The sequence below is a fragment of the Condylura cristata genome, unplaced genomic scaffold, assembly GCF_000260355.1.
Source record: "Condylura cristata isolate star-nosed mole 26May11 unplaced genomic scaffold, ConCri1.0 scaffold00025, whole genome shotgun sequence".
In the NCBI taxonomy this organism is placed as follows: Eukaryota; Metazoa; Chordata; class Mammalia; order Eulipotyphla; family Talpidae; genus Condylura; species Condylura cristata.
In genome coordinates this window covers 29,543,432-29,567,687 of record NW_004567126.1, presented here as the reverse complement: position 1 = coordinate 29,567,687, position 24,256 = coordinate 29,543,432, and the positions used below count along the sequence as shown (strand labels likewise).

The 24,256-nt window shown below is 54.9% G+C and overlaps 1 protein-coding gene across 1 annotated transcript; it reads right to left on the bottom strand.

Moving 5' to 3' along the window:
* Window positions 1-383: 383 nt before the first annotated feature.
* Window positions 384-22,305, bottom strand: SGTA (small glutamine-rich tetratricopeptide repeat (TPR)-containing, alpha). The gene is made up of 12 exons (XM_004689369.2): window positions 22,249-22,305; window positions 14,333-14,473; window positions 13,083-13,189; window positions 12,732-12,816; window positions 11,553-11,652; window positions 10,436-10,540; window positions 9,354-9,492; window positions 8,580-8,642; window positions 7,391-7,428; window positions 6,819-6,908; window positions 6,511-6,633; window positions 384-6,187 (listed from the first exon to the last, which is right to left on the bottom strand). The coding sequence occupies exons 2-11, from the start codon at window positions 14,430-14,432 to the stop codon at window positions 6,519-6,521; spliced, it is 942 nt and encodes a 313-aa protein (XP_004689426.1). The 5' UTR covers window positions 14,433-14,473; window positions 22,249-22,305; the 3' UTR covers window positions 384-6,187; window positions 6,511-6,518.
* Between the last annotated feature and the right edge of the window lie 1,951 nt (window positions 22,306-24,256).

Here is a 24,256-nt window from a genome sequence, read left to right as displayed (position 1 = left end):
AGCAGAACAGGCAGATCGATGAAGTACACTGCTGAGGAGAGCAGCGGGAGGGTCAGGAGTAGTCTGTCCACTATGTGGTCACCTCTGGGGCGGGGATTGAACTCATGCTTAAGTGGCTTTAGCTTCTCAATGCTGTGCTTTAACCCACTGCACCACCAGGGAGGGCCCTAAGTTATGGGTTTTAAAGACTATGCTAGACAGGACACCACTGAAACAAGGGACAACGTTTGAATATGCACTACTAATTTCTGGCGGAAATTATTTCAAATTATGGACTATATAATTCCTATTTATAAACAATGACCACACACACACATCACAGGGTTATTAATCACACAGAGAAAGGTCTAAAAGTTTATAAACAAACTGTTTATTAACAGCAAGATCAGGATGGGGGTAAGGTGTAACTTTCCATTGTTTTAAGGGAGAAGTAGGACCAAGAAGGTGGACTGGGGAAACTTGTGCTTATCTCCTCACCTGAACACAACAAATCTAGACTAAACCATACCGCAGACCTGAAACTCAATAATTAGAGCTTCCACTACAAAGGATAAACAGGTAACACCCAGAGGGATGGGCAAGACAGAGATGTACTTGCCAAGGAAGAAACTATTTGCAGGAACAGTGATATACAATTGGGACATTCCTAATGTATGGGACTTAATACCCAGCACCCCAACCTTATGATCCAGAATAACCCTGCACTGACGACTAGAGGGGAAGTGAGAGCAGGCAATTGGAAGAAAAGGTACAGACTAAGAACCAACCCTCAATAGGCTCTTGAACAGACTCATTTTCCCTATGACTTAAAGCAATAACACCAGTCTGAGCAATGCTTGTGCTTTGGAAAAGGAACCCCAGTCACCAGCCTTATTGTGGAGGACTGGGAGGCAAAGAATGAATGAATAACTCATGAATAACCTGAGGTCAGTGTCACCCCCAGTGAGTGGGCGGCATCTTGGAAGCCACCCTCCACACTACTAGACCCCAGGGCAAAGCCCTGATAAGAATCTGCTGCACCACCTACAGGTAGTAGCCAAACTACTGTGATAGTTGAAGAGAACAGCCAAGAGGGTCCTTCCCATCACTAGTGACAAGCAGGCCTGGCCCCTGCAGGCCACCTGCTTGCTAACAAGCAGGCTGGGTTCCCACAGCCAGCAAGCACCAGCTTGGGTACCTAGCTTTCTAAATCGATTCTAATTTTTATTTAGGGCTTTTGTGTTTGTACCTTACACTTTGATAAAACATGTAAGTACAATAATGAGAGATAGGTCTACATGAGCTTACAAAAGAACTGGGCAGAATTTGTGGTCTGGACTCTCCAACTTCACATTGAATAGATTCATATTCTCGGCCGTTTTGCATAGGCAATGTGGGATCGTGGCCCCCTTGTAACACAAATGCCCACCAGAACGTCCCTGGTTGGGAGGGCCCGTCATTTCAAAAGGAGCACAGCGTTGATCTCCAGGACTTGGACGGTTTCAGGTTCAGCCCAAGAGCTTTCACGATTAGCTGGAACCTTATTTCTGGCCATTCCCTTCACTCTACGAGGCTGGAGGCACCAGTGCACCACCTGGTGGCCGAGTGAGCTACCAATCACCTCAACTTCTCTCCAGGGGTAGATGGTGGGGATCAGGCGGAAAGGGCTTTGCTCAACTCTTGGCAAATAAGCTTTTCTTGGAAGGTGCGATTGATGGGAAGTGCTGAGGAAGCCACCAAGTTACCCAGGATGGCATAAAACCTTTGCTATGTATAGCACATGAATTGTTTTTGCTGGTGGCAATTTATATGGCTTGGGAAATTTACATTTGACACATTTACCTAGGGCTGGCAGAGTAGTGGGAATACTAGAGTGGTAATACTCCTGACATCTGCCTGGACCATACTCTGTGGGGGTCCACCTTGGGTGCTGTGGCGTGTCCAGTGACATCCCTTGCCCTACCCACTTGATGCCAGAAGCATTTCCAATGTGACAATCACTGATGTCCCCAGATCATCAGCTATTGTCCTCTGAGGAGCGAAGATGAGCAGTCGCTTCTGTGAAAGAGACATACTGTTTCTTGTTGCTTCCTGGGACTAAATTTGGGTGGGATTGCAGCCTAGTGCTCAGGAACTATGTGCCAAGGGTGTGGAGATAGAGAAAACAAACTTCCTAACCTTATCTACAGCAGCAGAAACTGCCTTAAATCTTAGGACTCAACCTACTCCTGGAAGCATTTCCAAGTCACGACTTAACCTAATTCCATATTTAACAGACATTTTTTGGCTCAGTGCACTGCTGACAGGTATGTTCAGAAATATCCTATTTCTAATTTGTGGGGGATCAAGTGGTAATTATCCTTTACACACCTCTCAAGATATTTAGAGAATATCCTTGGGCTTGGAGATGAGACGTTGGCAGCTACTTCTACTTTTCCCACTGCCAAGGGGCTCTTGGCCTTTCCTGAACACTTGTGCTGGGGTTGGGGTACGATTGGGAGAGGTTGTTCAGGATGAACAAACAGGATAGGCGGGAACAAAGGTCCCCTGCGGTCTAACCAGCACATGCAGAATGCTGCTGGAATGCTGCTCACATTCACGGCCTCTCGAAGCGGGCTCTGCAGCAGGTGCACCGGGGTCACCTGCGCTGCTTAAGCTGTTCAACGCCAGTCGCATGCACCAGGTAGCCCCGTCTCCTGCTGACCATGGCCACCCTACTCACATAAGGCAGAACCTATGTTGGCAGGAAGCAGTATCCCTCCTGCTGACCATGACCACCCTACTCACATAAGGCAGAACTCACATAAGGCAGAACCTATGTTGGCGGGAAGCAGTATCCTTGGGTAATTTCAATGTGCGGATCGGAGCAGGGGGGAGAGAGGGGTCCTAACCCTCCCTTCTGAACTGGGGACCACCAGACCAGTCTAACTGAAGACTCAAAGGACACAGGATTTGTTCCCTGGCACCAGGGAACATTTTGGAAGAGTTCCCATGAGAATGAAGCCACGGACATTGGAGCCATGTGGAGGCTTGGGGTGGGGATTCACTGGAGACCAAAGAGACTCCGGCCGGACCCAGGCACCTGTGACTCACACCCGCTCCTCCGTCTTAGAACATCGACAGGACAGGCCCCTTCCGCTTGGCAGAAGCTAAGACGGACAGAACCTCGTCTTAAGTTCCAGCCTGTGAGCCCCGCAGAGACACGCTAGCCAGGCATGCCCACCTCCTGGTGGTAAGGCCATGCACAATCCCTCCCACTGTGTGAGCTGAAGACGTAAAAAAGAGTCACACACGACTGGGCTTGCACTAGGTTTCTATTTTTGTTCAAAATATTAACTGTGCACAGAAACTTTTAGGATAGTAGGTCTAGCAGTGTCTGCCTCTGAGTGCAATTTACTTCTCCTATTTATTCTTATGACTTTTTTACCCTTTGCATGTCACTTCAACTAAAAATAACATGAAACTTTGGGTATGATGGCCAGTCGGCATGGAGACACACCCTGCCCCCCTTAACCTGCCCCCACCCCGAACAGCTTCCCCTAAAGTCATCAGATTACTCTTACCACCTGTGACGATACATTTTGTCGCCTCGACAGTGTCACTGGGTGCTCAGACACTTGGTCAAACACCCTGGGTGTACCTGAGTGTTTGTGGATACGGCTGGTGCTGGGACTGCAGGCTACACAAAGCAGGCCGTTCCCCAGATGAGGTGGGCCTTGTCCTGTTAGCCAAAGGCCCAGATGGAACCAAAGGGCTGCAGAGGAAACCAGCTTCTGCCTGGCTTAAGCTGGAGCACTGGGGTGCTCTTCCTGCCTCTGGACTCCAGGGTGCTCGGGGTCTCACGCCTACTTCCCTGAGACAGGAGCGGTGCCATGGTCCTCCCGACTCTTGGGCCTCTGACTTAGGCCGGGACTGCCCTCTGGCCTCCGCTTCCAGGCCACAGACCTTGGAACTCCAGTCCCCGTGACAAGTGAGCCCATCCCTCGGAACGAGTTTCCAACTACACCCCCGTCAGTTCTGCTTCTCCGCAGAATGCCTACACCACATCCACACTTGTCTTGGACTGTGAGTGAACTGTGTGGGGAGAATTCCTTGGGAGACCCGCTTCACGACTGTTTGGTTCCCACCCTCCTGATCCCCAGGAGTCCCTGGGGCCCTGGGAAGCCCTTAGAAGCCAGCGCTGCCTACTACTCCTGCACTGCTCATCACCCATCCGGGCAGCCTGGCCCTGGGCCACCTCATTTGCTTGCCCACCAGCGGGCCACTCAGCTCACACTGCCCCAAGTGAGAAATGGGGCTAGCAGCCTCCCGACGCCCTTCCCCAGCTCCCGACGCCCTTCTCAGCTGTGCTCTTCTGCTTGAGATAACCAAGGATGGGGTCTGGGCCGGGCCACTTTCTGCGAAGGCTGCCCTGAAGACTGTGAGGTCTCGAGTAGCACCCCTGACCTCACTGGATGCCTGGAGCACCCCTCATTTTTGAAAACCACAAATGCCCCAGAGAAGGCTCACATGCCGGGGCAGAGCTGCAGCTGAGCCCTGCGGAGACCCTACCGCTCTGTCAGGCAGGCCAGTGCCTCTCGCACTCCCACGCACCTCCTGGGCTGAGCGCCCTGGGGAGAGGCCCTGAACTCTGAGCATTCTCTGGTGAGTGGATGGCACAGGCCATCTTCGGAGGCCGGTCCTCGGCAGGTGCGCTTTCTGCACCGGGAGTGGGCTCTACCAGCTGAGGGCGCACTGGGTAACAAAGCTCAGTCCCCTGCCCTGTGAAATGCACATAGAAGCGCTCTCCTGTGAGAGCTCACGCTGGAAGCCTTCTATGGCGGAGGCCCTTTGGACTCCAGAATGGACAGTCCATGTGCTGAGAACACACTGGAAGCCTTGCACGATGACCCTACTGCTTTGCCCCCAGAAATTTGTGTCTGGCCATCTCCTGGTCATCCTTTATACCTGGGAAGTTATGGACACAGGCCAAGCCCATATTTGCTGTTTCTAGAACCACCTGAGAACTCTGGCACAGGAAGCGTTTACAGTCGCACTGTCACACACGACATGTCCAGCGGCCACAGAGCCCAGCCCGTCTGTGGACGCCAGGCTGCAGGTTCTGGGCACCTGCGGCAGGGCAGGGGGTGGGCAGCACTGAGGTCCATGCAGAGTCAGCAGAGGTCACGCATTTTATTCCCCGCATATTACACTCATCGCCACACTAGCACTCAAGTCAGGACGCGCCTTCCTGGGTGGATGAGGGACGGCGGTGGCTGGCGGTGGCCCTTCTTCCTACTGGCCACTGACACACACATGAAGCGGATCTACCTCAGATAGGTGAAGCCCATCAGGGAGCCTCCAATGTCCTGGCTGCCGAAACCAGAGGGGTGAGGGGGCCAGGAGTGAGGGGCCATCCGAGCAGGCTGCTCAGCTGCCAGCTGGTGCGCCTGCCCCCCCGGAGGCAGCCCTGGTGGCTGCATGGCAACTCAGGTGGAGGCGAGTGGCACCTGGACAGGAGGGAGAGCCCTCCAAGGCCTGGACAAGCCAGGCTGGCAGGACAGACAGGCTAGCATGGACTCAGGGGGCCAGGCCAGGTCACCATCAAGCCGGAGGCCTGTTGTGAACACAGGGAAGGGTGTCGGAGTTCAGAACGATGGAAGGAAAGTCACAGAGGCTGGTCCTGTGTTCCCAGGGTGTCCTACCCCACCAGGGCACAGGGAACAGAACTGTCTGGAAGGAATCTGCAACTAAGAGTTCCTCATGCAAAATCCAAGATCCAAGAGCCTGGGCAGACCCGGTGCCCAGACTGGCTGGCAGTGAGCTTGGCGGCGCGGGAAAGTGATGGGTCGACGCACAAAGCCACTCACGGCCCCAGAGGCCCCTGAAGACAAACCGGGAGGTCATGGGGCGGCGGGCATAAGGCCTGCCGTTTTGCAGAGTGGCCCAGGGACTGTCCCATCCCAGAAAGAGACTTTAGTGCCAGGGTCTCTGGGGGGCCCAGGGGTGCTGGTCTACACTCACACTTGCTGGCTCTGTTTTGAGAAGGGTCTGGGAGCCCCGGGAGTACAAAAAGGGAAGGGGTGGTAAAAGGAAAACATAAAAATAATAAAAATCTGGCTTAACATGCAGGTCCAATTTCTTTTTTTCTCTTGGGCAGTCCAATGGGAGAGAACAGCAATCGTGAGGCTTCCAGTTGGCTGGGGAAGACCCGACGGCGCAGGGACAGCTGCAGGGAGACACGAGGGTGGGGATCAGGGGCCCTGGCTGGAGGGCGGGGACCCACAGGCACCCAGGCTCGGTGGGGAGGGGCAGCAGCCCTGTGGAGCAGCACCGAGGCTCACTAGCACGGGGCATCGAGACAGCCGCACACCCAGGCCACCCCAGCGAGTCGCTGACGTATGCTGGTCAGCGAGGGCGGCGTGCACAGGCCGAGAGGCTGCACCGCTGGGCTGAGGCGGGTACCGGCTGCACCCTCGAGGTTTTGCATGACACGCTGACCTTCACACGGTGGACGGCAAGGACGCGTTCCTTGGCTACGGGGCAACTCACATGCGCAGTCATTCCTGCTGGTCCTCATTGCTGGCACTGGGGGTCCGACTCCGCATCTGACTCCGGAGCTGTTCTATCAACTCTGGGTTCTGCTGCTGCATCTGCTGGGCAAACTGCTGGCCCCTACAGGGAGAGTGGCCTGGGCTCAGCAGGGCGCTTGCCCTGGCCCTGCCTCCCAGGTGCTTACAAGCCCCCATCACACCCCTCAGGGCAGTGCGCCACACCCCGGGAGACCCAGGGCCTGCATTTCCGTTTTCCCATTGTGGGGGCGCTCCTGCCTGGGGGCCCCACTAAGCAGGCCTACTTACGCCTGGATGAGACTAGCCAGGTCATTCTGCGAGGGGCTGGTGCCTGGAGTCCCCAGGGGGTTGTGGCCACCTGAGATCATCCCGGACATGCTGCAACAAGAGTGTGACTCAGATCCCACTGCACACCCTGGGTGGCCCTCTGCCACGGAGCGGCTCTCTGGGCCCAAGCCCTCCCTCGGCCACTCTTCTCTGTCTGCAGGCCCTGCCCATTTCATCAGCTTTCCCAGGATCACTCTTGTTTGGTTTAAGGACAGTGCTCGACTGGGGGATTCTGTCCCCCAGGTAGCCTATGACCTGAAGTGGACTCCATGGGCATGAAATGTCCAGAAAGGCCCATCCACAGAGACAGAGAGTGGGTCGTGGTGCCAGGGGCTGGGACGCACGGGACTGCTAACAGGGACAGGCTTTCCTTTTGTTCTGGAACTAGACTGTGGTGATGGTTGTACAACTGTGGCTATACTTCATGCTACTGACTTGTAAACTCTAAAATAGCTAAAATGGTAAGTTTGTACGTTTTTACCACAATTTAAAATTTAACCACATGACCTAGAAGAGAATGGTTTTCCACTTACAGTTGTTGAACTTGGGGATTGTTCATAAGGTTTGACGCCTGAGGAGAGGAACAGACTGGTCAGAGACAGCAAGCCCCTAAACACCGCTGTGCTGCAATCACTCTGGCTTCTCCTGCCCTGGCATTCGCTCTCTTGGCCCTTCCCTACCTGGCCCTCCCTTTCCACATGCACATCTCACCATCTTAAGCCTCTCTGGACTTTTATCTTTGGAAACCCCCATGGCCCCTCATCATCACCCCCACGTGCTTAGCGGTCGCCAGGTGGACGCGTCTTGGCTCCGCAGTGAGTGACGCCGGGACACACCCGTGCAGCAGCCCCCACCAGGACCACAGCCATGAGTTGCTTGGTGACGGGCTAGCCAACGACAGAAGCGCCGAGCGGCACCTTTAGGGCTGCGTGACTCACTTCTGATCTTATCCCTGTCGCTAAGGACCCATGACTGTATTTCCTCAAGACCTATTTTAAGAGGTGGATGAGTCGGACATGAGTGGTCTTCCCAGCCGTGGCTACAAGGGCAGGCTGACTCTTTCGGAAAGGGTCAGAGGCCATTTCGGCTGGTCAGCTCTGCCCGACTCTGGTGAAAGTACCCCGTGTGGACACGGGCATGGCCCTGAATCATAAAAACCGCAGGGGGGCCGTCACCTGTTAACACAAACATGAGAAAACAGACTATATCAAGGCTGAGTCTCCCCCTGGGTGCATTTAGGCGAGCGAGGCCCTCTGCGGTAGCGGCGGCCTCCCATTTTGAAGGCGCAACACCCCATCGCTCAGAGAACACCTGCCTGCCTGCCGGTGGGGCTTGGAACCACCTTCCTCTGGCCAACAGCGCGAGCCTGGCTGAGGCAGCACAGCCAAGAGCGGCGACTTCACGCAGAGGCGCTCAATGCTGTGTAGCTTCCTGTCTAAGTTCAGGAAGCCCTGGGGGGGCTACCCTGTTCCCACGCTTCCAGGGTAACCCCAACACGGGGGTGCTATGCAACTTTCTGGGCGATCCTGCCCCAGGGTCTCTGGCGACACTGGGGAATCGGCGCTGTTGCACCTGGCACAGAATAGGTGGGGCCAGGGCCGCTGCTCAACTCCCAGCGCCAGGGTGCCTGATGCCAGCAGTGCCACAGATGGGCAGCCCTGGCCTCGGACCGCAGCAACAAGCAGAGGCAGGTTGTGGCCGGGGACGGAAGAGGCCCCTTACCATGCTCATGAAGCCTGGGTTGTTCAGCAGGCCAGCGATGTCAAAGCTGCCAACGCCACCTGTCTGTGGGGCGACAAGAGTTAGGGACCTGGTCAGGGACCTGACAGCTGGGCACCAGTTTCAAATTCTGAGGTGAGCACCTCAGATGTTCCCTCAATGAGCGCAGATAGGCCTGATGGTCAGACGGTGCTGCGGACACAGCGGCCTCCAGTGGCGACCACGTCGGGAGGTGCCACCACACCTTTCATTCTCTGCTGCTTCAACACCGGGACCTGCTGACCCAGAGGGCCGGCCTCTGCCGGGCAGCTAATTCCCACAGATGGTGAACCGTCCACAACAATCACGTCGTTCAAATGCACCAGCCAACCCGGCATCCACCCTCCAGTCCTTCTCCCTGGGGACACCACCTCATCTCCATCACCCCAGAGCTGGTGCCAGACAAGAGGGGCCACCCCTACACCTCAGAGGCCCTGGCATCATTCCACCAGCCGGTCCTAAGCCCCTACCGGAATGGGTCTGTCAGGCTCCCCTCCCTGCCTCCTGGCTCAGCTGCGCTTCCCTGAGCGGGCAGCCCGTGGCCGCTGCAGGCCTCTGTGAGGACCAGTCCTTCGAGAAAGGCACTTCTGCATCACGCATGCCACCACACCCAGGTGAAACACATGCAGTGCCCAGCACACTCTTCGCTGCAGCCCTCAGCCTCAAGCCAGGCCGCTGGGCCAGGCCGGCCTCCCAGCGGCTGCCCTCGCGCCCAGGGCACTGCAGCCGCTCACTCACTGGGCTCGGCGCCTCCCTCAGCTTCAGTTCGGCGATCTTGAGGTTGGACTTGTACGTCTCGTTGTCGGGATCCAGCTCCAAGGCCTTCTTGTAGTAGGCCACCGCCTCTGTGTGCTTGTTCAGACTGGAGAGCGCCAGGCTGGGGGAGACAGAGGGGCTGGGTGTGTGAAGTGCCAGCGCCAGAGGCTGTGCCCCTTCATGACTGCTCTGGACAGCCTCTTTCCTGGCCCGGCCTCTGGGCCCAGCGAGACCGCACGAGGGGCTGGAGCTGTGCCAGCAGGGAGGCTATGGAAGGAAACGCACGTCCACGGGACTGCTGCCCTGGGGCTGGCGGAAGGACTCTGCAGGCTGAGGGGACAGAGGCAGCCGAGGGCGGGGCGGAGGAAGCACACTGGCCCTCGTCCTCTTCCCAGCATGGCACTCCCAAACCCGGCCACTTCCTGCGTCACAGACATGGCATTTGGCTCACACCTGAGTTTACGCCAATGAGGGGACTCAGCGGGGCCCCAGGGAACCTCAGACAAACAGGGGCAGCCCCTCCAGAAGGGGGGCGGCCACAGGGAAGACAAGAGACTAGCAGGCGGGAACTCTGAGCCTCCCCAGCCAGGGCTGAGTACAGAAAACGTTGAGGCCGGAGATGTCCCCAGCAAGGGGACGCATCGCATCCTCGTGCCAGGAGGCCACAGCCCCGGAACCTCAAGGACACAGGCCACTGCCCTCGGCACAGTGTGGGGCCTTGCCCTGCTCCTCTGGCCGCTCATCTGGGCCCTTTAGAACGAACTGGCGGAGGGAAATAAAGGCCTTCCCAGAGTTGGGTGAGTCGTTCTAGCCAAGTATCAGCCCTGAAGGGGGGTCACGGGAACCCCCCATTACAGTCAGACGGTCAGAAGCACGGAGGCTCTCCTTCCAGGGTTGAGCCTGGGGGCAGCCCTACAGCTGAGCGTTGAACCTTGCAGGGTCTGCACTCACCCGGGCGAGGTCAGGATTGCACCGGGAGATACACCGACAGCGCTGGAGCTGGCTGTTGGTGCGAAGCAAACCCCGCCTGACAGGAAAAGGAGGGGACGTGTCCCCACACTCACCCCATCCTGCCGTAAGCCTTGCTGTAGGTCGGGTCTATGCAGATGGCGCGTTCGCAGTCCTGCACGGCCCCGGCGTAGTTCCCCAGCTTGCTGTAGGCAGCGGCTCTGGGGGGACAGCAGGGGCACCAGGGGCTGAGACTCACTAGCTACAGAGGGACGGTGGCTGGGGAGTCTCCCCATGTGTGCTGTGAGGTAGAAATGGGGTCACTGAGGGGGGCGAGACACGGTGAATGTGGTCTCAGATGTGGGCGCCCAGGCCAGGGCACCCAGGCCAGTTACCATGGGAAACTGAGGTCACAGGAAGGCCCAGGAAACCCCGGCAGATGGGACCTGGCTGGACCTTGGGGCGAAGCCTCTGCCATCTGGGCTCTTCCTCCCTGGGGTCTTGTGTTACTAGAAACAGGCCGGTGCCGCAGCGGACGCTGGCAGCCTGCGTCCCGCGTGGCTGCCTGTCTCACTGACTTCAACTTTGGGGTTTCCATTTCCAGTCTGCGCAGTACAGAACGGTGGCAAGTAGAGACCACTGTGCTTGGTGAGGAACAGATGGGCAATACCTATGCAACCTATGTAATCTTCCACCCTTAAAGAAAAGATGCACGACAAAGACAAAGCAGCAACTCTAGCCTGGCGGCGACAATGACGCCTGGAGCGGGACCCTGAACCGCTCCCACTCGGCTCCAGGTCGCCAAAGCTCCCCGGAAGCACCAAATCCTCCCACGAGGCCACACAAGACTACTGGGCTTTTCCTCTAAATGCAGCTGCGCAACCACATTTCAGCCAACGAGGAGCCGCGCAGACAAGAGGCCCCGACGGCTGGCCCACGCGGCGCGGTGTGGAGGCCGCAGGCTCGAGCTTTGCGCCCACGCGCTCCCCGCGTCTGCTCAAAGCGAGGTCACCTAACAGTGCATTCTCAGAACCTGCCCGTCAGGTGACACGTGACTACGCAGGCAACACGGAGCCCCACTGCCGTGACAATGCTGCGTGAGCCACGAGCGTCGCGACACCGTGCGGGCTGCCGAGCCCCTGCTGGGGGAGCCCTCGGACGACACCAAGGCGCCGCCCTGCTGGGGCGCACAGCAGCCCGGCTTCCCTCTCCCCGCCCCGCCCCTTCTGGTACCTGTTGCAGAAGTAGACGGCGTTGGCTGGGTTGAGCTCAATGGCTTTGCCATAGAAGTGGACAGCAGCTTCGAAGTTTTCTACTTTCATCTGCTCATTTCCTGCAGAGAATGGAAAAGGCTGTTCTCCGGGGACCAAGGGCCTGAGACTCATGCTCAGCTTTCCCGGGCTCCTCGGGAGGGAAAGCAGCTTCCGGGGGTTACGATCCGATACTGAAGTGAGGCGAGGGGCGGGGGTGTGGGGGTGCGGTCTGTGTGGACTGCCTGCCGGGCCAGCCTGGGCCAGCACCTGCTCTGGCAGTGCTGCTGGGGACAGAAGTCTCAAACACTGTCACCTGCGCCTCTTCCTTCGCATATAGCCTGAGGATACTTGTGCTAAGTCTTCTAATGTAGGAAATGCAGTTTCTCTCTAAGGCTCACAACTGGCGGGAGGGTGTGGACCGGCTATAGCCTCGGGATCGAATGAGGGCTCTGAGATCAGAACCGGGGCTTACCACCTCCACCCAAGACTTAATCAGTGGGTGGCGGTGCTTACGTATCTGAGTGTGTTGCAAATAACATGAACAAATTATAATCCACATACCATAAAAGGCGCACTTTCAAAGTCTTCATAACTCGATGGTGTTTAGTGTATTAGAAGTGGATTCACCACAACCTAATTCCAGAACGTTCCCTAAGCGCCCAAAAGAAGTCCCCTCTCCATTACCACCACCCTTTCCCCAGCTACTGGTACCATGAACCCCCACTTTCTTTCTGAAGATTGCCTATTCTGGACATTTCACATCAGTACTTACTGGACTTCATGTGTTCAAGATCTACGAAAATGGTAAAGTGTCGAAATTTCCCAACTCATGGCCAAGTGATGGTCCATGAATGGGCGGACAAGAGGTGTGTGTGTTGGTCCACCCACTGACGGACACTTGGGTGGTGTCCTCTGAGGCATGAGTGGGCTCCGTGAGCATGTGCTGACTGAGATCGGAGGGCACGGGCCTTCAGTTCCTGACACACAGCGTGCAGTCACCCCACATTTAGCCGCTGGAGAGCACTTACGCTGGGTCTTAAAGGCCCCAGTCCCAGCTCCAAGGCAAAGCTGCTGTCTGCTGTATGGGGTACCCTTCCCCTGGGCCCCAGAACCCACCCTCCCTGAAGCCACTGGAGTCCAGGGGTCAGTCTTCTCCTACCTTCGGTCTTGAGGCGTTCTGCCTCGGCGGAGTCCTCCTCTGACGGCGGGGTTTGCTCGGGGCTCCTCAGGTCCTGTGGCATCTCCTGACCCCAAAGCAGACATGAGCACTTCAAGGAGCAGCCCCGCCGTCCCCCTCTTCCAGTCCTGTCACCTTTAGCCTCCCTCGCCCTCAGGGACGCTTAAGCGAGGGCAGTTAAGCTCTGAGGGAAGGCGACATGGCCTGGAGATGAGCCCCGAGTCTGGTGGCCCCGCACCTAGGAGTGAAGAGGCGCTGCATAAGGGTTCTGGAGTGCTGGCCATCCCACTGCCCATCATACCCGCTGGTGGCTGAGGAGATTGAGAGGCTCACCTTGCCCGTGGCAGCTGCTTCAAATATTTCTGGAAGAGTCTGGGGAAGTGCGAGGTCACGGTCTTCCACTGTCACCCCAAAAGCAGTCTCCAGGCACTGGATGGCAACTGCAAGGCAGAACAAGGGTATTTTCTTTTGAAAATACACAACCCCAAGTTCACAGTTTGGGGGTCGGGGCAAAGTTTTGGCTACTCCTCTTTGGATGTGGTTGCAAACACCCTGGAAGGCATGAAGCACCTCTCATGGCCCCAGGCCCCTGGCTTTGCGTCCTCCTATCCTGTCAGCTCAGTCTCAGAAAGCTCAGGGTGCCCGGGGGACGTGCCCCTCTAATCCCTGGAGCAGGGATGGAAGAGGGAGGCCCCTATGCCCACCCCCCACCCACTGGTGGGGTTTCTGCGGAAGACAATGCTGGCGCCCTCCAGGGCTAAGACTTTACTCTGGTCTGGAGTACCATGGGTGGGGGGAACAGGGGTGGGTGCTGGTGGTTAGGTGCCCAGGGCTGTTCTGTCAGGCCTCGGAGAATACAGCCAGCGTCTGGAGCCTGGGGTCTGGCTCTAAGGTAATATGAAAGGGTTCATTCCAGGGCTGCAGAAACTATCCAGAACTTTGGGGTCACCTGGCTGGATTACCAGCTGACTGCAGCCCACAGACACCATGGGGGGTTCCTGTGCCCAGTGTCTGCTTCTTAGGAAAAGCCCCAACCTGAATCTGTGCTCTTGTCCACCAAGACCGCCTGGGGGTGGCGCTGCGCACAGGCAGCTGGGCAGGGCAGGCACCCCCCCCCCCCTTGGCAGAGACAGCTTGGAGGTAAGATTCCCCAGGTGAGGGCATGGAGGACCTGGGCTCCAGGGTCAGACCCCTCGATAACCCAGGTCCAGGTCTGATGCCTGAATAGGCGGTAGGTGCTAAATCTCAACCTTCCAGTGCGAGCAGGTGTGGTGGGGGCTAGCAATCCAGTGCTGGGTCTGCCCCAGGCTTGGCACCCCCAGCCCCACAAGGCGGCGGGTGCACAGCCACCCCTCCTCACTGATGGGAGCCTTCTCCCTCAGCAGGGAGCCTAGGCCAGCTGACCCTGGTCCTGACCCTTGTTTGACAGTTAAGGAAGCTGAGTTCCAGCGGCCGCAGGCCCCAGCTCCCACCCCAGCACTAATCTGTGCCCCAGCACAGGGCCGCCCTCAGAAAGGCACAGCCAGCTGCCGTGAGCAGGGCAGGGGCCTCAACTACCCGGAGAGGGCAAGAGCCTCCAGTACCTTCCAGACTCTCCTGGGCGTCGGAAGAGAGCCCCCCGTGCCGCAGCTGGTCGTGCAGGAACCGGATGATGGCATAGGCCAGGCGCTTTTTATTATCCATGTTGAGAAGGGAAGACGCCTTGCCCTGGGGGTTTTCCGGATCTGGAAAGCAGAGAGACAGTGTGAACAAGACTGACAGGGACTACCCCGCACACCCCGGCCCCAAGCCAGCCTTGCACGCCCGCCCGGGCCCTGCCTGCCGCGCTGTGGCAGCCACCCGAAGTGGTCCATTTGTCTGCAGGGTGAGGCAGCGGTGCTAATCACCCCCACTTCACAAGTGAGACAGGGGCGTTGGTCCAGGGCTCCCGCTTGCCAGCAAGGAGAGTTCCCTGGGGGCTGCAGCTCATCAACACAAGAGCGGAGGTGGCACCAGGGAGCCCTGAGGACAAGAAGAGCTGCCCTGCACCGGCTAGAGCCCTTCCTGTCTGTGGATCCTACTGCAGCAAAGCGCGAGGCCAAGCACAGCCCACCCGCTACTGCTTTGCTCAGGATGAGAAAATGATGGGTAGCTCCATGCTCCGAGTCTGGGCAACACAGGGGTCCAGTGAGTGGCAGTGAGCAGCAGAGCTGTCTGGAAGCCTGAGGGTACCAACTCCTGCAGGACAGCCACGGTCTTCACGGTTACTCTGCAGTGAGCAGAACCCCAAGGCAGGGCTTGGCCTGCCCCCCGGGGACACCATACAATGTCGGGGGACATCTATGGTTATCACAACTGGGGGAGGGGCCAGGAGTGCTGTCCAGGACACTCCCACCCCCCACGACATCCAGCCGTGAATGCAGCAGAGCTGAGGAGGGAGGCCCTGGAGTAGAACAACCGGGGAGCCGAGAGCCTCGCACACTGGGACTGACAACCTCATTTCCACCCCTTGGCAGGATGTTGCTCCCAGAGAGGGAACAGGCTCAGGATCGGGCTCGACAAGTTTGCCCATAAAACGCCCCAAGGGGCGTGACCAGCGTGTGCTCCAGGGGTGGCTACCTGGGGGGCGAGCGCACAGGGGCACACCGGCTCGCGAGGCCAGCGGTCCGGCACGGCCAAATCACCCGGCAGAGCAGCAGAGACTCGCGGCACTAGTGCCCAGAAAACTCCCGCCTGGAGGCGTCTCAAGGGGAGGAGAGAGCCACACCCATGCGGCCACACGGTGCGCGAGCCCACAGGAGGTACAGCACGGTGTCCGTGGCGGGGGCGGCGGCGGCCTGGAGGGTGGTGGGCGGGGGTGCAGGGGGTGTGTGATGCTGACGGAAGGGGGTCTCCTTTCAGAATGATGCGACGTTCTGAAATTAGATAGTTGCGCAGCTGTGTGAATTTCTGTGACTTATGTCTCAACTCCAAAACAGGGGATGGTTTCACTTATATGTGGAATATAGAGAAACTGAACAAAATGTCAAGGAAAAGACAAACCACTGACCACGTGTCGGAGGCATCCAGCAAGGGAGAGAAGGGTGAGGGGTCAAAACGGGAGGAGGAGCGAGGGACTGTGGAGCTGGGTCAGTCACAGGAGCTGTGCTGGCGGGAGAGCTACCCTGAGGGGACAGAGAAATTCTGTACAAAATGAACAGTGATGGGAGAAAACAAATTCAGAGGAAAAAGAAAAAGCCCTGCAGTTGAGGGTGTAAAAAATAAATGAACAGAAAACAAGGGATACCTTAAAATAGCTGTGCAGCTGGGCAGCGCGTTAGAGCTCTCCGAGGCGATCCCCAATTGCTAGACACCTCAAGCACTGCCGGACACTTCCCGAGGAAGTGCCCTTGGCTTGAGTGTCTCCCCGGAATGGGTGGTCTGGGATCAGGACAGGCTGGCCTGGTAGACCAGCGCCAGAACCAAGGGTCTTGGGGGCGACACAAGGGGCCTAGGGAGATCAGCTCCACGACCTGCTTATCCTGGGCAAAGTGAAGCCCCGAAGGGAAGGCACTCTCCCCATTAAGCGGCTCAGAGAGCAAAGCAGTCAGTCTGCTGCTCCGAACCCCAGGCACACAGTGGCCAAAATGTAATAATGATGTTTTTGTTCTACCAATATGTGTTTGGACAGACAGCAGCCCAAGGGTGGAAGTAAGCGGCCGTCATACATAAATGCTGCCATGTGGACCACTTCACACGGAGTTGTCATCGGCCTTAAGAAGGCTGCTCCGGCCCACTCAACACCGTGGACGGACCTCGGACTATGACGCCCAGTGAAAGAAGCCAGAGACAGAAAGACTCATACTATGTAATTTCACTCACGAGCGCCCCAAAGGAGCCAGATTTAGAGACAGAAAGCAGAAGGTGGGTGGTAGGGGCTGGGGAGCTATGTTTAATGGGGACAGCGTTCCAGTTCAGGAAGATGAGAATGTTCTGGAGAGGGAGGGCAGGATGGCTGCACCACGTGATCGTGTGCATTGCCACTGGGCTAAGCACTTAAAGTGGCTAACGTGGCACATTTAAGTATGTCTTACTGTAATAAAAAAAAAAATGTTGGGCCCTCCCTGGTGGCACAACCAGTTAAAGCACAGCCCTATGATGCTACCAGCAGCCACTGCAGCACGAATTCAGTCCCCCGCCAGGGAGGGACCCACAGGGCGCAGCAGACCTCTCCTGTCTCCTGCTGCTCTCCTTAGCTGTATATTTCAGTTGGTCCACCTGTTCTGCTCCCCCTGTCTCTGGTGGATCCTCTCACCCCTGCGACTCTAGCCTGTACCCCAGTTCTGTTATGTATAAACAAATACATCTTAAAAAAAAAAAAGTCTCCATCATCTACAGTCCCATCCCTTGGGAATGCAGAACCTTCTACCTTCAAATCAGGGCCAAGGGCTACATTTGCACTGCCATCTGTTTCTCTGAATGGCTTTTGCCTTCTTAACTAAGAGAATGCGTAACACCCCTGAGGTGGCCCTAGAACCCCAGAGTCCACAGCATTTACCACGTGGCTTTTGCTGTCCCCTCGTCCCAATCTTCTAAATCACAGTGATGTGAACTGGGGTCAGATACAAGGTTACCTGTGAGCAGCTGAAACAGCACTTGGGTGTCCAGCACCACTTCTAGGCCATGGTCCTTTGTGGGGGTCAGTGTAGGCCAGGTGATGTTCATGTGTTTGTGTGTGTTGGGTGGTATTTTGCTTTCCCTCCCAGGGCATACAGGTCCTGGTCGTGGCAGATGTGTGTCTAGGGGTAAACAGGGAAATCTGATCTTTACTATTTCCTCCCCTGCTGGGTGACCTGCAAGGGCTAGACAGAATGACAGCCAAAGGGTCACAGAAGGTTTAAAACCAGAAGATGAAGTCACACTCATTTCTGGGGACTTTTTCAGTTCTTCCAACTCTCATGCCCTGAACCCAAGGTCCTTTGCACACGCTCCTCCTGCTATCGAAACCCTGACTCCCGCTGACCTTTTTCAGGACTCCCACCTGCCCCTTCTGCTGCCCACTCTCACTGCCTGCTTCCTGGGCTTATCCCAGCAGACGGCTGTCGTCTCCTCCCGACTCACCAGCCCAGGGGATACAGCAGGCATAGGAGATCAGGGCCTCTCCTGTCCCGCTAACACCCCTACTACTGACTGGCACACATCATCCCTTCAGACAATGGCACGGGGCAATGCAAACAGGGCACTGATCTGTGACAGCAAAAGATCTTGCTCTAGAGTAACAGACCGAACCTCAAGTTCCAGGGGAAACACAAGAGGACTAGGGGACCCCTACCCTCACCCGACCTTGTTCCCCTGGGGGAGGGGCAAATTACTCCCTGCAGCCTGGTTTTGCAAGCAGTTTTATGGGCACACCCACCGCATCTCTGGCTGCTTCCCTGCCGCAAGGGTAGAGTCGAGCTGTTGTGACAAAGACCAAGACGGTGAAAGCCTGAGATACTCAGTCCTCACTTACTATCGTGGCTGGATTCTTGGAAGTGGCAGCTGTAAGTGGAAATTTAACAAAGCCAACCCTCCCATGGGTTCACTGACATAAAGAAGTGTTAAGTTCCCACTACAGTTTTCTGGTCACAAAAACTTCATCAAAATTGTAAGTAAAAACCCCAAACACTTCTAATATTCAACAACCACTTGGATCCACTCATACATTCACTTCCCCACTGGCTGGCTCCAGTTGAAGGTCAAGGGCTGTGGGAAGTGGCGCCTCTACCAGCAGCTCAGGGTCAAGGTCCTCACCCCACAGGGTGCACACACTCCACAGCCACGCAATGCAAAGAGTGGACAACATCCAGTGCACGCCTTTGGGGTGTGCCAGCAACTGGTTATAAATATATAAATCGGGGCAGCAGATACATCCCAGCTGGCTGAGGTTGTAATGTATGGCCTGATGTTGGGGTTCTCTACCCTGGCGCTATGGACATCCAGGGCTGGGTCATCTTGCGTAGAGGGGGCCCTGTCTAGTGCATTGTAGGGTGTTCAGCAGCATTCCTGGTCTCTCTCCAATGTCTCCTGGAGGTGTGACCCCCTAGATTAGAAATTAGAGGGTTCCAGTGGTCCCAGGAGACTCTCTGTTCCATCATCATCTAACCTCCTGGTCGTGGGATACCCAATTTAAATACACACGGGGGGGATATTTAGAAGAAGAGGTGCCTCAAAGACACTGGGGAGTTATCCTGGTTTCTACTGACCCACTGGCATTTTATTTTACAGTCTAATGTCAGCAGGGCTCAGAGGCAAATTCTTTCTAATTAATTCATCTTCTCCCTTGGTACTGTTGACATTAGGACCAGGTCATTCTCTGTGGGGAGCTGTCCTGGGTACTGCAGGGGACTGCGCTGTATCCCCAGCCCCACTCACCAGACAGCAGAAGCACCCCTCTGTGTGACAGCCAAAATGTTCCTAGCTATCATCAAACTACCCCCAGATGAAAATCACTGCTAGACACCGGGGGTGGGGGGGTGAGGGGGTGGGAATAAGGGGTCTATATACAAGTCCAATTCTTCTGGGCGAATGACTTTGCTGCAACTTTTCTGAAAATCTACTTGCAGACGACTTAGTTTCAGATCTGGGGAAAGAGGACTGTGGGTCTGAGCTAAGGTCTGCTGGTAAGTGGAAAAGCTGTGCATGATGGGACATAGGTGGCCTGTAAAAACCGTGGCTTCGAGAACAGTCTTGTGACTCTTCTTTCAACACATGGCCTTTGAGATGACCCTACTTTCTGCTCTCCAGAAAGCTAGGCCCAGTTAACCCGGAGACAGAGCTTCTCCCAGGTCACTGCTAGGCACCAGTTTCTCTGGAACAATCACAACTTGTTGGGCTTTAGCTGCTCGACAAAGTACTCAAAGAAGGCCCACTCTCCCTGAACAGAGAGCGCGTTGATTGCCTGGGAAACACCCAAAGCAGCATTCTAACTGCACAGGGTGCGGGCGTGAGCTGAGGGTGGCGGGGATCCCCTGCAGCTCCCCTTTGATGGTCTTCAGAATCCCTTCCAGCTCTGTCACCTTTGCATATTAACATTAAAAAGAAAAACTATTTCCTTATTTTTCCACCCAGAATTGATTACCCAAAGGGAAGAAATGGCTAGAATGAGGGACCTGCTCCCCACGCCCCAGGAAGTAAGCCTCCCATTCTGCCCGGCCCTGTGGGTGCGCAGCCTGCCACTCTCCTGAACCTTGTCTTTTCTAACACCAGTGTGCCAGCTGGTGCTCTGCCCTGCCCCCAATGCCAGGACAGTTCAGGTACCCAAGAAAGGAATGTCCCCAGAGCTACAAATCATCAAGTTACAGCTGGGTCCCCAGCACACAACCCACAGAGCAACCCCGCTGTCTTCCAGACATGGTCAGGAGTGTGCGTGCTGGACCAATGCACTCACCACTCCAACCTGACCCCACGGGGACACTCTTGTCTCCCTTCAACACCAGTGGCAAGGTAAAGTCTTTAGACAGCGGGACACCTTGTGTCTCGGCTGAACCTCTGGTCCAGCATCTCCTATAAGACTTAACAACTTTCAACTTTTTCCTGGCCTGTCCCCCATGCTGGGCTGCAGTCTGCCCAGCAGCATTTGAGCTATACAGACTCAGGAAATCCTTACCACCTGACAAGTGGAGAGTCATGTCACCATGTTCCTGGGGAAGGTATTATCTCTTTGGGTCTTAGCTTCCTCATCATCAAGAGATGAAAAACCTGGTGTTTTGCCTACCCACTATCAATTCCATGTGTCCCTTCAACCCTCACATGATCCATGAACCATGACATGGGGGACCCATGACTGGGTTTTGGCAAATAAAAAAATGTAGGACCGCACAAGACTATGGCTCTCAAGGCTCTCCCAACCCAATGCAGAGTTTAAGCTCACAAAGAGGCCCTTCCAGGAAGACTGGATTCTTTGTGGGGGTAGGGAAGAGGGATGCGGGGTTTCAGGCCACAAGGTAAGCGCTATTTGTACAGTGGCTTATTTCAGGGGTTAGCAAACATTTTTGAAAGGGGACGGAATAAGTAGCTTCAGCTTTGAGACCATAGATCTTTGCACAACTCAACTGCTGTCACAGGGCAAAAATAGTCACAGGTTATGTGTCTGCGTTCAGGCGTAGCAGTGTTTCCACAAAAAAAGCCGTGGCTCAAGTGGCCCCCTAGTCTCCTGAGACCTTGAGCTGTTTCTTCTAATCCCATTTTGACAGAAGAAAAAACTGAGGTGTAGAAAGATGAGTGGTTACCAGGTTAAGAATACGCAAATCAACCACTCTGAACACAGGCACCCTGACTCCATAGTCTATAAACAATAAAGTACCCTCTCTCTCCACACAAAAAGGGGTGCGCATACAAAACCTCGCCCATTGGCCTCGTTTTCACATACTGCCCCTGCCCAGCTTGTGCAGGTGAAGAATCATCGCTCTATAGTAGGGTTTAAATCTGGGATGTGACATCCAGGGCTGGAAGGCTTCCTGGGGGATATGAGGTCTCCTGAAACCTGTGGGGTGCTGAGCAGCGTCCCAGCCCTGTTCACTTGATACTACGAGCACTCTCAATGGTAACAACCAGATGTCCCTAGACACTGCCTAGAGTCTGAGGAGGGGGACAAAACCATTCACTGGTCAAGGGAAACCAAAAACAGAATCAAACAGACAACAACACGAGTAAACGTCCAGCTTAAGGGATACAGCGTGCGTGCACTTTCTTGCGCCTAATAACAGAGCAAGCAAGCCATTAGAAAACTTACTTTCTAAGTAAGTTAGTAAGCAGCAAGAGCCAAATCAAAGAATGTTCTCTGTATATTGAACTCCACAATGACTAACAGACATTTACTTCTTTCCTTATTTTAAAGGGAAAAGGATGCTCAAAGAGGGGAGAGCGACTTTCCCAACCTCACACAGGAGAGGTGGTGGTGCTAGCCTTCGACCCCGAATTTCTCCACTTCCAGCACAATATGCAGAAGACCCCAAGTGAGAAATGAGAATAACAACTGCTGATCTCTGTGAATTCTCACTTTCGGGTGTGGGCGTCTGTGGCTTTAATCCACCGACGGAGCCCCTTTTCCCCGAGACAGGGACACAATGACGGGGAAAGTGAAGGTCCGTGACGCGAAAGGCGACCGAGGTCACCGAGGTGGATACTGGCGGCGCTGGGCCGGCAGCCGTGAGAACCCGAGCCCCACTAACGGGACTCTCGTCAAAGAGAGTGTTTCGGGACATCGGCGGTCACCCAGCGAGCACTCACTCCACACCGGACTCTTCAACCTCCCGGTTTCCCACCAAGGAACGGAGAATCAGCATCTTCCCAGGCTTGGGATCCGGGAGAGGGCAACGGGCCCCGGAGGATCTATCCGACGCCACTTGCCTCAGTTTCCCCTTCGCGCCGCCCACTCACCGGACCCTGCGCGTCGTCGTGACCCCGGCCCACACCAATTTTGTCTTACGGACCGGAAGCCCCGGATGCTCTGCGCGTGGGCTCCCCTCCCGCCCCTCTCAGCGCCAAGCCCACCACTCACCTCTCTGGCGACCGAACCCCGACCCACCGACGGCTGCGCCTGCGCACAGCGGCGCCGCACGGCCCCGCCCCCCGGCCTCGACGCCTGCGCGAAGGGACCGGGTTCCCGTTGACTTTCATTCTGCGCAGGCGTATTAATTACCGAGGAGGGCGTGGGGGGAAGTGATGCAATTTAGAGGCTGGGACGAACTGGTCGTTAGGGCAACTGACCTCTGCGACCGAATAGGGGCCGGAAATTAGGTCTTAGTGGATCTCTAGAGCGGGAACGGAGCGGTGCATAATGGGACACTGGAGGACTCCTGCTGATCGGTGGAGCTGGCCACGTGGTTAAAGGGCGTTTGGGTATTTGGCTCTCAGAACCTCCCTGGAGCTCGTATGAATGGAAGTGATTGTTATCTACTCTTCATCTTTATTCACGTATTCACCCACTAATGCATTCAGCCCTCAAAATATGAAGGAGTATAGGGATAATTGCTTACAGCACATACCTAATATTCTTGTAACAAGTGATTATTACAAACCAGCTATAAAGACCAGCAAGTTATTCGCTTTCATAACCTTGTTCAGGGACAGACTGAGTATGTTGCTAACCCATCTGTTTATTAGGCCCACCCATGGGTACATATAGCGTCTGTTCTGCAGGGAAAAACAGGAAATGTGCCCCATGCAGGTAGTGGGGTTCATGTTTGTACTGGGCCTGGGGCTTCTTGTAGCTTCTACTTGAAACAAAGTAGTGGGCTGCAGCTATTTGCAGGACAGAGTGCACTGTGCTCTGCTGACTTGTTTGTTGGCCTTACTGGGGAGTGTACTCACCCATGCACAACATTAGCCAGGGTGGACAGGTGCACTTGAGGTCTTGTCGAGTTAGCCACAGGGATATAAACTAGCAAATTAGCACATAAATTATTAAATTTAATTTAGTGGCAAGTGCTATGAAGAAAAAATGGTGTATTGTGATTGGGTAGGTAAATTGCCTAGGCCAGACAGGAAAAGCACCTCTTATAAATGGATTTGGACGTTGGGAAAAAAACACTCCAGGAACAGGTAACAGTGAAAACGAAGACTAACATTTAAGCTTGATGTGCTTAAAAGAGGGGCAAGTGATGACAAGTTTCCTAGGATGACTCCGAACTGACCATAATTTGTGTGAAATTTGTCATGTATTCTCCCAGTTAATTTTTCTTACATTTAAACTGCACTTTTAACGCACTGCATTTTTTAATCTTTTGCAGAAATAAAGAAGGCGATGTCTTTTGCCAGCTCAAGTCTAGTAAAATTTTCTTTCTGGATGCCTCGGAGATTTACTTGAGTTTTTTTTTTTTTTTAAGTTCCATGTTTTATTTCAGTCCTTAAAACAATTTGAACTCCTGAGCTATATAACTGCCTTTTTTTTTTTTTTCCCATTTTGTACATTTTTTTTCCATCTCAATTGTAATCCCCGCGGGTTTCCCATCACCAAGTCACCCGTGTGCCATCACCATAATCCCGTACACTTCCCTCCCCACCCCCCACCCACCACCCCGTTTTTGATCCCATTGCCCACTCCACCCCCACAAAATGTCTCTGGTATATGGTTGTTCATTATTCTTGTTATTTTCTCGCCTGGTACTTGACTGTTTTAACCTACAAAATTGAATATAGGTCAGGTATTGTTCCAAAAACAGGTTTGAAGTAGTTATGTGATTCACTTACTGAAACTTTCTGAATTACACATTTAATTGCTTGCTTTTTAAATAAAAATGACAACAGTTCAGCATTTCATTCATCGCATTATAAAAGAGTAACTTTGCAAGCAGTGTTAACCCTTTAAAAATGTTGCTTTGTTTTTTCTTTAATTTGACTAATTGCATTCAGCTCACTGTGGAACACCTTTACTATTTTTTAAAAGATGACTCTTGCTTTTTTAAAAAAGATTTTATTTACTTACGCACAGAGAACTGGCCAGAGGTGCAGGGGATTCACCAGAGACAGGGTGGAGAGCAGAACAGGCAGGTCACCTCAGGGCCGAT